Below are 13674 nucleotides of genomic sequence, written 5' to 3'. Positions count from 1 at the left end.
ACCAAGTCTGCTTCTGTCCCACACCCCTTCCCCAGCAGATATTGGTTTCGTGTCCACTGCTGTAAATGCCACTGGCCTCACCAACCAATTTCACTTTCTCATAGATGCCCGAGGTACAGAAGCAAGGTAATTTCCTCGTGCAAACAAAACCCCATTTCTTTTTTTGCTCCCCTGTATTTCTTTTCCATGAGAAGTTGAAGTAGAGAAAGCAGGAAAGAAGAGAAAAGAAAAAAAAAAAAGCAAAAAGCAAAAAACCAACACTTCTGCTAAACAGAATAGTGCCCTGGGACCAATAAAGCTTAGACAGAAATCCAAGATGTTGAAAGGATAGCTGAGACTGAACAAGAGCCTCAACATTAAACAGGAGGGGAAGCAGCAGCCTGTTTGGGGGAGAGGAAGAAAAAAAAACAAAAAAAAAAAACTTGTCTTGCATCAAGAAAATTATGTGAAAACTACAGCGAACTAGCTGTAAATTTAATAACACTTGGCTTTTTTTATGTCTCAGGAAGGAAGAGTGAAATTCTGCACAATTATTCAGAGTATGTATGCAAGTACATGTCTCTGCTTATGGATACGTATCCAGGGAAGCACATCCTTGGAAATGCAGCTACTATAAAAGCATTATATTCTGATCAGACTTAGAGAGGACACACATAACCATGTTCAGGGAACACGGAGGGACACGTTTGCCAAGAAGCCATTGGATTTCTTTCCACTATTGGGTGTGCCATGAGATTAAGGAGCCAAGCATATTGGTTTCATTGCATTTCCACATCAGTCACATTCTTTCGAAGAGTTCAGTTTGATTGCCTGATGTTTCCAAATTTGTCTGCCTTAAAGCTCCTCTGTCAGTGACCTTGTGACCGGCTTTCCTACACGTCCCATGTTGTGTCTCAGTTTCATTCCCCCAGACTTTGAAGTTGTGTGAGATTTCCTGTTGATTTGTTTTCTTAAGAGTTTCACATTCAGTACATGGTAGTGATGGAGGAGCCAGGCTGTGCTCAGCGCTGTATTTGCAGGGAGATTTTTGTATCCTGATTCAGACAATGAACGTCCCAGAATTAGGAGATGCTGATGCTAGGTCTGCCTTTAGGCACAGTGCTTCTTCCTCGTCCAAGGTCAGGGACAGCATTCAGTTCTTAATTTGGGAGGCACCCTTCAGGATGTTTGTGCAAAATGAGTAGTTGACGTTCTGTGGGAGCTTTGAGTCGTTCAGTGTGCCTGATAGGAGGAGTGGGCCTCAATGTGGGACTGCTTTCCTGTTTCCCTCTTCTCTTGTGCCCTGCTGTAGTCTTGCTTTGAGATTTCTCTGAACAGATCAGCAGATGTCCTTTCAGGCATCTGGTGGTAAAAGCCAAATGCAGAGTTCAGCACAGCTGAATTCAGTATATAAACTCCATGTGATCAGCAGGTTGTTGGCCAGCTCATCCTGAGGCTTCTCCAAATCATCCCCTTCTGCCTTTCACGTCCCTCAGCTGGCAAAGCATGTTACAGACTTGCCGCCAATGCTACCTTGCCATCCTCATTTCACATCTGCTATTTTAAGACCTGTCTTTCCTTTCCCCCCGCCCCTCAAAAAAAAAAAAATACTTTTTTCATTTCTCTGCTGCTTGCAAACGGGTCGCTCCTGGCCTGCACACAACCACAGCTGAGGCAGTGGAGGTTCCTTGTGGTACTGGTTGAACTTTAATGCCTTTGGGCGTTTCACATCTCACATCCTCAGAGGCTGTCCTGCATGCGTCAATGAAGCAGCAGAGACTCATGGAGGTGACCTGAAACTGCATCCCTGCTGCAAATGGGAGGGAGGGCAATGAGCCCAGTGTGGGGTTTGAGAAGTGATAATGGGCACAGAGGTGATGTGAAGAATTGAGTTGTTGGGTTCTTGTTGCTTGGTTGTTTTTTTTCTAGGCTGACTTAAATTTATATTCAATTTCATTAGCAGCTTAGGATCATTTACGCTTAAAAGATTAATTGTTCTATCAAGGATGATTTCCATCATTTCCCATCCATTTGTCAGAGCTATGAAGTGACCCCCGATGGGGTCAAGGAGAAGCTGGAGCTTCCGTGACCTCTTTACCAAACACTGCTTCTCCCAGAGCGGGTTTTACCAACAGAGCTGGAGATCCGCGTGGAGAAGCCAAAGAATCCTCAAATGTGACGCGGACGGAGGAGCCCCATGTGCGCCTCGGCGCCTCCCGTGGGCCGGGCCGCCCCGTTCCTTGTCGCGTGCTGCCACCTGGCGGCCGGCGGGAGCGCTGCAGCTCCGCGCGGGGAGCAGCCCGGAACTTGAGGCGGCTGCGTGTGAAAATTTGCGTGTGCGAATGTCGGCGTGAGGGCGGGCAGAGCGGCGGCCCGGCGGTTCTCTCTGGGGGTAACAGAACCGCGTGGGCGAAACCTGGCAGGTGGGAGCCCGGCCCACGGCGGAGGGGTTGGAACTTGGTGACCTCTGAGGTTCTGTGATTCTGTGCCGCCTCCCATTAGCTGTTAAATATCCGCATGTGAGCGTTCGAGGAGGGGTTTCATTCTATAAGAAGGACTCTATGGCACAGCTGAGAGTGAACCTGTGCAGAGACGGGCAAATTCAGTGAGCAGTGTTAAGAAATGGGAAACACGAGTTCACCTGCATCCCCAGCAGCGAGGCTCAGGAAATCTTGCTGTGCAAGCAGTGAAGGGGGAAGGGGAGGGCTGGAAAATCAAAGCAGAATTGTATGTGGGTGTCCAGATGTGAAGAGGTAAATCTAATGAAATAAATCTGATGAAATGTTTACCTGCTCCACGCAGGCAGCAGTATCGTTATTCAAAAAACAAGTGGCAGACCCTTGTTATCGAAAAGAGGCGAAGGATCAGCAGCTGAGCTGTAGGGAGCGGAGAGCAGCGTGGACAGCATGGAGACTGTGAGAAACTCTGAGTAAAGGATAGGATATTCCCAAGAAGATTCGTTGTTTGGAGAACTTCTTTGTGAATATTACTGATAGGTTTAGGAAGATCAAAAGCTTTGGCTTCTGCTTGATTCTTGCAGTAGGCAAACGATGGAACTTTGTTACAGTGGAAGGAACTGAAAATAACAGGCATGGCACTGTAGATATCCAGCCATAAAACTGTCTGTTGCTTTTCAGCTTCCAGCTCACAGCTTGATTCAGGTCCAGCAGGAACCATCATGAATAAACAAACCACAAGATACAATCACTGGTCAGATTTGCTCTCTTTAACACAGTGCTCATCACCGGATTTAGTCATAGTGGGAAGCAGGCTCTGATACACTGCTGTGAAACAGAACTTCTGTATGCAGCAGTCTGAGCTTCTGCAGCAAATAATTTCTGAAGTAACCAGAGATAACACTGCTAAGTTTCTCAGTAGCAATTACAGTTCAGTAACTTTATATAACCAAAAACTTCAGTGCAGTTTGATCTCATTTTCAGTGTTTTTTTGTTTTTTTTTTTTTACAAAGCTGCTGTTTGAACATTTCTTGTTAAGCCTAACATCACATGTGACAGAATAATGTATTGAGAATAATAAAATGGATGTGAGTGCAGGAACTGGAGCAGGAAGCATGTGTGAACTGAACCTTCCATGTCATAACAGACACTGAGCCTTAGGAGGAAAGGCAAAATGTGAGCGTGCTATAAAGCAAAATCTGGTGGGTACAATAACGATAAAAGTGGTTGTCAAGCAAGCATAGAGGGACTCATTACTAAACCAAGTGCAACACTTTAAATAGTGATAGGAGGAAAAATACTTGTAAACCTTTTTTACAGCATTTCTGCAAGTTTCTCATCTCAGCCAATAAAAATGCAAACTCTGATACAGAACTGGAGTGAGGTGAGATGCTGCGAGGCAGTGTAACATCAGTGGGTGATGAGGAAGTGTAACAACAGGTGATTAAAAAGGCAGACCCAGGAACGCTGTCCCACTGGCTGCTCATGACATACGGAAGGGCCCAGGAGGAGAATAGGACATTTCACATGCCATCTTTACTCTCTGGCAGTGTTGTCAATAAGTGTTGTGAACAGGCCCTTGTTTGCTTCTGACTTTCTTGCATGAAGCAATTTGCTGATGGAGAGCCTGTGGGTCTTCCTGGCTGTGAGGTGAGGCTCAGCCCTGCATGCTGTCAGCATTCCATGCTATCGATTTGTGGATGTCACTGTGCAGGGATCTGTGAGTTGAGAGGTGAAGTCAGTGGGACTCAACTTTGGCAGGGCTTTCTGGTTTAGTATTTTAGATTTTAGAAGAAATCTGCTTTTCCAGAGTATGACAAAGGCGTTGGAAAAAAAAAGCTTTTCAAGCCTAACCTGTCAGGAAAGGAACACCATGGGAACTGTGCTGCCAACAGCCAGCACGTGGCAAGGTGTTCACTGAGCCCTACTGCACATGCAGGGTGTGCCCCTAACATTGCTTAGAGAAAGGCAAAAAAAAAAGGGTGTAAAGTGTTCCTTACAATGCACTGTTTTACTTCAGTGAAGCACAAGTACTCTATTGTTGCTTCTGGATTTTTTAATGTGTTTGGTAAGTCTTGGATAGGAAACCAAGAAAGTGGTAAACCAATAACCATTGCTGTTACTTTACGTAGGTCTCATCAGCTCTGAGTAAAATCAGCAGGAGAGGCTTTCTGCTGTTCTTTTGGGATGACTTCTGATGTTTCCTGGTGTGTTTTTGAAGTTCCTGAGTTTTTCTGTTCCCTTTCCAGTTCATGGTATTAAGTGGACGTGCAGCAATGGAAACAGCAGTTCAGGGTTCTCAGTGGAGCAGCTGGTGCAGCAGATCCTCGATAGTCACCAGACCAAACCGCAGCCTCGGACACACAACTGTCTCTGCACTGGTACCTTGGGTGAGTGCCACGGGAGGGCACGACGTGCTTGCAGCTTAACCCAGGCTTGGAATGGGTTTTGCAGCACAAAAATGCTGTATTGTGAAATGTTGAGACCCAATGAGTGTAGAGGTAATAGAAGATTTAAGAAAAAAAAACGCACCTGGAATTTCTGTTTAAGAAAAAAAAGAAACCACAAAACCAGCAGCAGACGCTTTGTGTTGTGCCCTCTGTATGTGATTTGCTTAGAAAGGTGCGTTCTCTTCTGCATGCTTCAGAGTTTATTGTTCTGACAACATTACCCTCAGAAACTGTTGCCCTGCAGCCTGCTTTGCTGGAGAAGGGCTCAGGTGGTTACTTACAAGGCTGCTCTGGAATAAGACAGGTTTTATTTAATTACCATGAAGACATGAGAGATTTCTGTCCTGTTGAAAAAGATGGTTTTGTTTGGAGACTAGAATGGCAGGAAACAGCATCCTGAGTGTTAGAGCTTTGCACAGCAAGTAGGAAGAAGAATTATTCTTTTTTCCATCTCATCTGCTTTATAGCCAGTCCTTCCTACTACTTTGGTCAAGTAAAATATATCATATACTAATTAGTCTTCAGAGAAATTTATAAAGGAAAGCTGTCTGTGCTTCAAAGGGTTTATTTTTTTCTGCTTTTCTGGGCAGTTGTGTTATACAATTGAGGTTTTTAAGTAAGAATGATGACCTCCGAAATACCTGGGTTTGGATTAAAATTCAAGCCTGAAGGCTCAGCATTTGATCCAGGTTTGCAGATCTGAACACGAATCCTTTTATGCTTCCCTTTGATGTTTTGTCTTGTGTTAAGTCTGCCGCCTGGTTTTTAACATAACAGTATCACTTTGTTTTGTAAAGGCTGGCACATTGACACACACATCCCCAGTTCTTTGCAGTCATAGGCAAAGACTGCAGAGTGAAAGCTTCTCATGTTCCTGTTGGTCTCTATACCTAGGAGAATAGAGAGATTTAATACTGCCTTTAGTCTGTCCTGAACTACTTTGAGTGACCTGATTCAAATCTTGAGTGCATAAAAAAGAAGTTCCCCTTCAAGGGCAAGGAACAAAAGGGTTGGCAAATTAGAGCGCCTGTGCAGACACTTTGTGTTGCCCAGAAGATGGTATTCATAATTGTGGCCATTAGCTACAGGGAGCTTCTTTTCCCCATTAGTCATTGTAGAGTACAATAGTTGTTCTTACCTCATTCTAGGGAAAATGAATCCGTTAAAGAAGCACACCTCAATGGCTGGGCTGTTCTTTAAGCAACAAATGCCATTCTTGCACTGGAGTTTGTGGATAGGACACTTTCCAGAAAGAACAGTTTACCTCAGACTGCCTGATTTCTGCATTTGCAGAACAGGGCCTGCAAGGCAGAAACAGTCTGCCATAGCTGACAGACTTACTTTGCAGACTTTGCCCACGTTAAATAACTGAAATTTGGCACAGATGCTGATTCCTTTCCTCTTTATTTGTTATCAGGGCAGAAAGAAGTAAGGTGAGGGTAGGCGCTATGTGTGGTGGAGCTAAGTGTGCACGTGTTCCTGTTCCGAGGTTTGTCGTTGTGCACAATGGATCTATGTGTCAGATGGAGGGGGAGCTGTACATGTGGCATGAGCAAGAAATCACTTCCACGGTGCCGCTTGCTCTCTCCATCCCTCACACAAGCACCTAGTCGTGGCTTTCCTTTACTACAGCTGTAAGACAGGCAACCAGCATGGGTTTAATTTTGTGCTTACTGAAGCACCAATGTTGTTTTCTGGCACAGGGGCAGGAAGCAGTGTGCATCACAAGTGTAACAGTGCCAAACACCGCATCATATCACCAAAGGTCGAACCAAGGACAGGTGGGTACAGCACTCATTCAGAGGTACAAAATAACGATGTCTCTGAAGGCAAGAACGAGCACAGTCATGGCAAGGCCTCCAGCCGGGAGAAGAGGAATGGCAAAGTGGCAAAACCAGTGTTGCTCCATCAAAACAGTACCGAGGTTTCTTCCACCAACCAGGTCGAAGTCCCTGACACAACCCAGAATTCTCCTGTGTCCATCAGCAGTGGATTAAATAGCGATCCAGATATGGCGGATAGCCCAGCAGTCACTGGTGTGTCCAGCATGGCTGTAGCATCAGTTATGGGAAGCCTGTCACAAAGTGCCACAGTGTTTATGTCAGAAGTCACCAGTGAGGCTGTGTACACCATGTCACCCACCTCCGGCCCGAATCAACACCTTCTGTCCTCAGATGCGGCTGCACAAGGGCTGGTACTTGCTGTGAGTTCTGATGGACACAAATTTGCTTTTCCAACAACAGCCAGTTCAGAGAGCTTGTCCATGCTACCCAGCACCGTCTCCGAGGAACTTGTGCTCTCCACAACTTTAGATGGAAATAGAAAAATTCCAGAAACCACCATGAATTTTGACCCAGACTGTTTTCTTAATAACCCCAAGCAAGGGCAGACTTATGGTGGAGGGGGTATGAAAGGTGACAGCATCAGTACCAACATAAGGCAGTCACCCACCACAGAACGTAGCTTCAACTTCAATACAACCCTCACGAAGGAAATTAAAACAGAGGACACGTCTTTTGAACAACAGATGTCCAAAGAAGCATTTTCCTCCACTTCTGCATCTAACACTCTCACCCTCACTACTGGTTCAGGTTTGCTTCCATCTGGAGGGGGTCTGAGCCCAAGTACCACCTTGGAGCAGATGGACTTCAGTGCCATTGACTCCAACAAGGACTATTCTTCCAGCTTCAATCAGACAGTCCAGAGCCCTCACGTTCATCAGACCCCTTCCCCCAGCTTCTTTCTGCAGGATGCCAGCAAACCTCTTCCCCTTGAGCAAAACACCCACAACAACCTGAATGACACAAGTGGCTCATTTGTGAATACAATAGGAATCCCCAGTGTGAAAACAGAGTCCCCATCCCAAACCACTTCCAACTGCAATGGCACGGTGGAAACCAGAATAGAGTCCACCTCTTCTCTCCAGCTCATGCAGTTCCAAGCAAATTTCCAGGCTATGACTGCAGAAGCTGAAGTTCCCATGGAGACCTCCCAGCAGGCAGAAGGGAATGAAAATCTACTTAAATCAGGGGATCTTCAAGCCTGCAGCACAGAACACTACTTGCAACCTGAGACCAATGGAGGTATCAGGAATGGGAACAATCTCCCTATTCTCCAAGGAAACATGGTACAAGGACTCTATCCTGTGGCCCATCCCAGCTTAAATAACTCCTCCAACATGGAGCTTAACTTGGACCACTTTGACATCTCCTTCAGCAACCAGTTTTCTGATCTAATTAATGATTTCATATCTGTGGAAGGTGGGAGCAATGCCCTCTATGGACACCAGTTGGTGTCAGGTGACAGTGCCGGACTCTCTCAGCCTGAAGACAGTAACAGAACAACCTACAACCAGGCTGAAATGTGCATTCCTTGCTGCAGTCCTCAGCAAGCCAACATGCAGCTCAGCAGCACAGAGAATGGAGCCAGCACGATGGCATACATGCATGTGGCTGAGGTGGTCTCGGCAGCTGCAGCACAAGGCACTTTGGGGTTGCTACAGCAGAGTGGGCGCTTGTTCATGGTGACAGATTATTCACCAGAATGGTCTTACCCTGAGGTAAGTTAGGGCTTTTAGTCCTTAAGATTACTGCCTCATCCTTACTTGCTTTGTTAATAACAGCTCCAATAACTGTTTTGTTAAAGCTTTGACAAGGTTTTAAACACATTTATCTTAGGAGAAAGAGCATCCAAGGCCATTTGCATGTCTCAGTGTACTTTTAATTAAGCACTCTGTCACCCTGACAGGGCCTTTTCTTCACCTAGAAACGTCTGAACAGAAATGTTTTGTTTCATTGAAAGGCCAAGTATTCCCACATGATGGCCTCGTGCACAGCCTTACTGCACTGAACTGCGTGTGACGGATCTTGCTAACGATGCAAAGTAGTGTTTATCCTATGTCAGGTTATGTCCTGGCACAGCTCTGCAGTCTGTTCCTTCCTGCTCACGTGTGTGAGGAGCACTCCCATCACGGCATGGTGAATGTCCTGGTGGTGCCCAGCTCCACGCTGAGCCTCAGGGAGGAGGCACAAGGACTGTGGGAGGAACTCAACAGTACTTCTGCAGATCTGTGCTGGATGCAGCTGGTGCCTTTCCCGCCAGCAGGAGAGGCGGATGCCAAAGCCTTGCACTGTGTGACTGACACAGCACTACTGAGACCCATGTCAGGGCAGGGAGAGAGATCTAGGACAGGCTCCAGTTGCTAAAGTTGGGGTTGAAGGACCCCCTCGTACCCCTGCTTTGCACAGCCCCTTCAGGGACACCCCTTGTGACCATGCTTACTTTTTTAACCAATTTCTCAATACCCAGTAAAGTGCAAGGTGTATCACTGCCAGCAGGAGGAGGGAACAGAGCGAGTGAAAAGAAACAGAGATGCTCTGTTATGGAATGCTGTTTGCATTTCCCCTATAGTGTAAGGTTTGGTGGCCAGAGAAGGGCACCACGAGGTGTCCCAAAGGTTGCAGCAGCAGCAGCTGTGAGCAGAGCAGTCATGGCGGGGCAGGTGGATGGAGGTATTCAGGCTCTGCAGAGCACTGGGATGTTGCTGGGTACTGGTGCCAAAGATCTGTATCTGCCCTCATGATTTTGTTTGCAGTTTAACCATTTTGGTGCATGGTCCTCTCTGGATAGGGCTTTTATCATGACGCTCACTTTTTTTCCCCTCTGCTCACTGTAGGGAGGAGTGAAAGTTCTAATCACTGGTCCATGGCAAGAAGCCAGCAATAATTACAGCTGTCTGTTTGATCAGATCTCAGTGCCTGCATCTTTAATTCAGCCAGGAGTACTGCGCTGCTACTGCCCAGGTAAGGAATGGCTCTTCTGCAGCTGGTGGCTTCAGAGGAAGTTCTTGACTTTCAGTGCATGCAGAATAACTGATCCTTGCTTGCTACTTGAAATGCTGTGAAGTTGGTTAATTTTGGAGCACATGGGATCCTACCTCATGCCAAGAGAACCTATTGTATGGCTCCTAAATGTGTTTTAAAGCCTGCCTGTTTTAAAATGCAGATTGACATTTTGGACTCTTCAGTAGTCACAAAAATATTGCTGAGTGCACCCTCTGCTCTCGTTTCATCTGCTGCCAGGCTGCCCGTGGGGAGTTCACTGACAGTGTTGTATTTTGGCATTTCTGCAGGGAGGTCACTGTCTCACCACTCGTTCTTCTCTTTTAGCTCATGACACTGGGCTCGTGACTTTGCAAGTTGCCTTCAACAATCAGATCATCTCCAATTCTGTGGTGTTTGAATACAAAGCCAGAGCTCTGCCAACCCTGCCTTCCTCCCAGCATGACTGGCTGTCTTTAGATGGTAAGAAGTGCATGATATTCTTTAACTAAGCTCACCAAATGGTAGAATTGTGAATGAAAGGAGCAGCCCCTGGTATGGGAGAGGGACGCAGGGGGCTGAGGCTGAGTCGTGGGGAAGGTCTGTCACTCAGCACTCCATTAATCAAAGCCCTCTTCCTGTTGACAGAAAAAAACATGAATGATCAGAACAGACCTCTGTTAGCTTGATGTCGGCACTGAGGGATGGGAATGTGGGCTTGAGATTTATGTGATAGCTGTGTTTGCAAGTGTTACATTTGGGCACACCCCTGAAATGCATTTTGTAGAGCAGAGATGGGAAGAAAGATAGTAGAAGAGCATGGGAGCCTGGAACAGCGGGCTGGAGGAACTGAATATCCCCACTTACCTGTGCCCACTGGTGCTCCTTCTAAAAGCTATTGGAGAAAATGAGAAGTCAGTACGGCCTGCAAGGAGGCAACAGATCTGCTGGCTGGTCTGTTATTTCTGTACTACTGCATGAAATTCATTGATTTTTTTTGAGAAGTCACCAGGGTGACAATTTGAACAAGATGGGCAGGGCCTTCATTTCCCTTCCTGAGTGTGATTGCTGGAGCAGCTTCCAACTCAGAGCAAGGAGATCTAAGGAAAAGAGCTGGTTTGTTTTAACAGACATGATAGGATGGAAAAGAACAAGCAATACTGCTTTTGTCTTTTTTCACCAGAGAGTCAACTGCTGCAGTGCTGCATTTTATGCACTCTTAGCACAGTCCTTACATGTTCGTGTTAGGGGACCCATTTGTTAAGTGCCTGCTTTCTCTGCTCTGTACAGGAGACAAATATGGTAGGGTCAGATCCAAAGTCTTCAGAGATTTCATTGCTGAGAAACTAATATTAGTGCTGCAAAGTGTTATACGAAAGAAATCACAGGAGCCGTTGTTTGCACTGGGCCGTACTGAAGATGAGCAGTAATGAGCTAATACACTGATTCTGTTTGTTGCTCAGTCAATTAACCTCATCTAATTTCGTCTGTGAGCTGCCAATGTAGTAACTGCAGTTGAGTCACAGAATCGTCACAGAATTGCATGCTCTGGGAAATCTGTTGTGGATGTATTACTTTGATAGGAGCTTGACTTCAAAACGTTGCTGTAATCACAAAGATTTGAAATGTGTGTTACTGTCTTATTATTGCTGCACATACTTTGACAGGCTCGGCAGATATGTAGAACTGATTGACGCCAAGGGGAGAAATACTGAATAGTTTTAAGCTTAATGCAGGCCAGTAGTGTGCAAATGTCGTCAGGTGTTGTTTGAAGGGATTTTGGTGGGCTCCTTCCTTCTGTCTGGGAAGCCTAGGCAGAAGAAGCTGCTCTCATTCAGACATCAGTTAGATGCTTCCTGTGTGCCGGCAGCAGCTGTGAGTCGGGAGCCATCACAGTCCCTGCTCATCGGTGTGTGTGGATCATCGCGCGATCTCTCCAGCGCAGTGTGCAAAGGGGCTGCGTCTTAAAGCTCTTCTTTGGTCCTTTCCTCAGTGCTGGTGGTTTGGAGGAGCTGCAGAAGGTGGCTGAGTGCTGCCTGCTTGTGTTGTCTGTGTGCTGGGGAGCGGGCAGGCTTTCCATGAGTGCTGTGATGTGGAAGGGAGGAGGACTGCAGCAGTGAACAAAGTAGGGCATTGCTAACGGGGGGGAAAAAAAGGGAAAAGGACCGCTGCAATGCAGAGGCCCTTCAGGGAAAAAGACTGAATAATTCTATGTACCATGAGCTATCAGAAGGCTCTGTCGTGGTGCACAGTGCTCTGAAAGCAGCAAATGATATTCTTTTTAACGGACAAGCAACATCTTTGCTTTTATTCTGAGAGTACAGATGTTAGTTCAGCTATAAGCTAATGTGAATTGATTCTACCAGTAGAATAAACACACAAATCCTCATCTTCTCTGTTTGCTTCTAATTGCACTGCATTAAATCCTTGTACTACTGCCAGTTCTGTCGTCTCGAGGGAAGGATGCTAAGGACTCTCCGCAGTCCCAAAATACAGACCAGGATTTTATTATCCTTTCTACTTAATCTGAAGGAACGCTCTGAGTTCCTTTGTGTTTAAATATTTCAGCTATGTGAGCACTGCAGGGTTAACAAACTCCACCATACTGCATGGTGTCATCCCCAAATCCCTTTAAAATAAAGACAAAGACATGCTATGTAGGGGAGGTGTGTGCTGAGGTGACAGTAAATCAGCTGTCTTTTCTCAGCTCTGCAGATACCCGGAATGCTTTATCTTCAGCTTCTTTTCTTCAGGAGGAATCACAGCTCTGGAGAAGTTTCCAAGTTTCCAGCAGCAGGAAAAAAAGAAGCATGAAGGGATCTGTCTGCTCACTGGCATGCATTGGTGCTCCTGCCCCAAGCAGTGCCAGCAGATCTCCCTGTGCCCACACAGCACCTTAGTATGATCTGCTGCTGCTGCTTCCTCTTGTTTGCTGTTGGTAGAGAAGCGCTCTCAAGACAAATGAAAAGCAAACAAAACACTTCTGACCTGAAGGGCAGAAATGAGGAAGGCTTTTTAGTACAGGCTTTCAGTGTGTTTGCTTCCCACTGCAGAATTTGCTGCTTTCAAAAGGCATTTGTAGAGACGGCGTTTGCTTGGCATGGGGTGTGATGGGGCATTTAGAGGGGGCCACTATGAGTTGCTCCTTGGGGCTGTGCTTATTATGCACCTGCAGGAAGGAAGTTGTGAAGGAATAAGTTAAATTGTCAAGGAGAATGTAAAAGTCTGGGTGGGGAACTGAGGGAGCTGAGGGTTTGGGTGTGCATAGGATGGGCAGAGCTGTGGTGGGAACTAAATGGCACTGATAGGAGGGAGCATGACAGGCAGCTCTCCCAGCCCGCTGGTGCTCCGTGAGCTCTGGCTGCCTTTCCCGGGTGGAAGATGCAGAAGCGTGGTGGGTTGGTGCTGTTGGTGTGACAACGGATGTATGCATGGCACCCAGGCAGCCCCCAGGCTGTGTGTGCGGAGCTGGTGGCGTCTTGTTCACCTGGACCTGATGCCCGTTTCTAGCATGGGAGTGTGTGAGATGGAGACAAGACGACCTTGCAGGCACCGTGTGCTCATACTGGTGAGGTCTGAAGATGCATGGAGGCTTTATCTGTTCCGTATTTTCATTGAGACTTGCATTTTTGGTCCCTTTACGTACAGCCAGGCAGCTCCCATACACCTGTTTCTGAAGGCTGCGTTCTGTTGCTCCGACTGCGTTTCGCAGACGCTGTTTTCTGCTTCGCTGCGGTGGAGGCGTGGAGACGGGAGCGCTGCGTCTGCTGCCCGTCGCGAGGCTCCGACCGCTTGCCGGCGGACGCGCCGCGGTGCCCGGACGGCTCCGGACCGCGGGCCGCACGGCGCTCCTCGGGGATTTCACGCTGGCTTTTAACGACGCAAAGAAACCGTTAACGTTCCTTAGCTCCACACGTCGGCCTCGGGGCGCCTACGGAGGGATGAGAGCCGCAGTGCCGGAGCTCGGCC

At 47.0% G+C, this 13674-nt stretch overlaps 1 protein-coding gene across 14 annotated transcripts in view; it reads left to right on the top strand.

Annotated features, from left to right (window-relative positions):
- CAMTA1 (calmodulin binding transcription activator 1) overlaps window positions 1-13674 on the top strand; it is a 222429-nt gene that overhangs the window by 182546 nt on the left and 26209 nt on the right. For all 14 annotated transcript variants that reach the window (XM_052691940.1, XM_052691938.1, XM_052691936.1 and 11 more), the window contains 4 exons: window positions 4685-4825; window positions 6589-8444; window positions 9561-9687; window positions 10054-10188. In XM_052691940.1, coding sequence (XP_052547900.1) covers window positions 4685-4825; window positions 6589-8444; window positions 9561-9687; window positions 10054-10188 — 2259 coding nt within the window. The remainder of the gene's footprint in view (window positions 1-4684; window positions 4826-6588; window positions 8445-9560; window positions 9688-10053; window positions 10189-13674) is intronic.

Source organism: Tympanuchus pallidicinctus, unplaced genomic scaffold, assembly GCF_026119805.1.
Source record: "Tympanuchus pallidicinctus isolate F22 unplaced genomic scaffold, pur_lepc_1.0 scaffold29, whole genome shotgun sequence".
Classification (NCBI taxonomy): Eukaryota; Metazoa; Chordata; class Aves; order Galliformes; family Phasianidae; genus Tympanuchus; species Tympanuchus pallidicinctus.
Note: the sequence above shows the minus strand (reverse complement) of the source record. Positions and strands in the feature narration are given on the sequence as shown.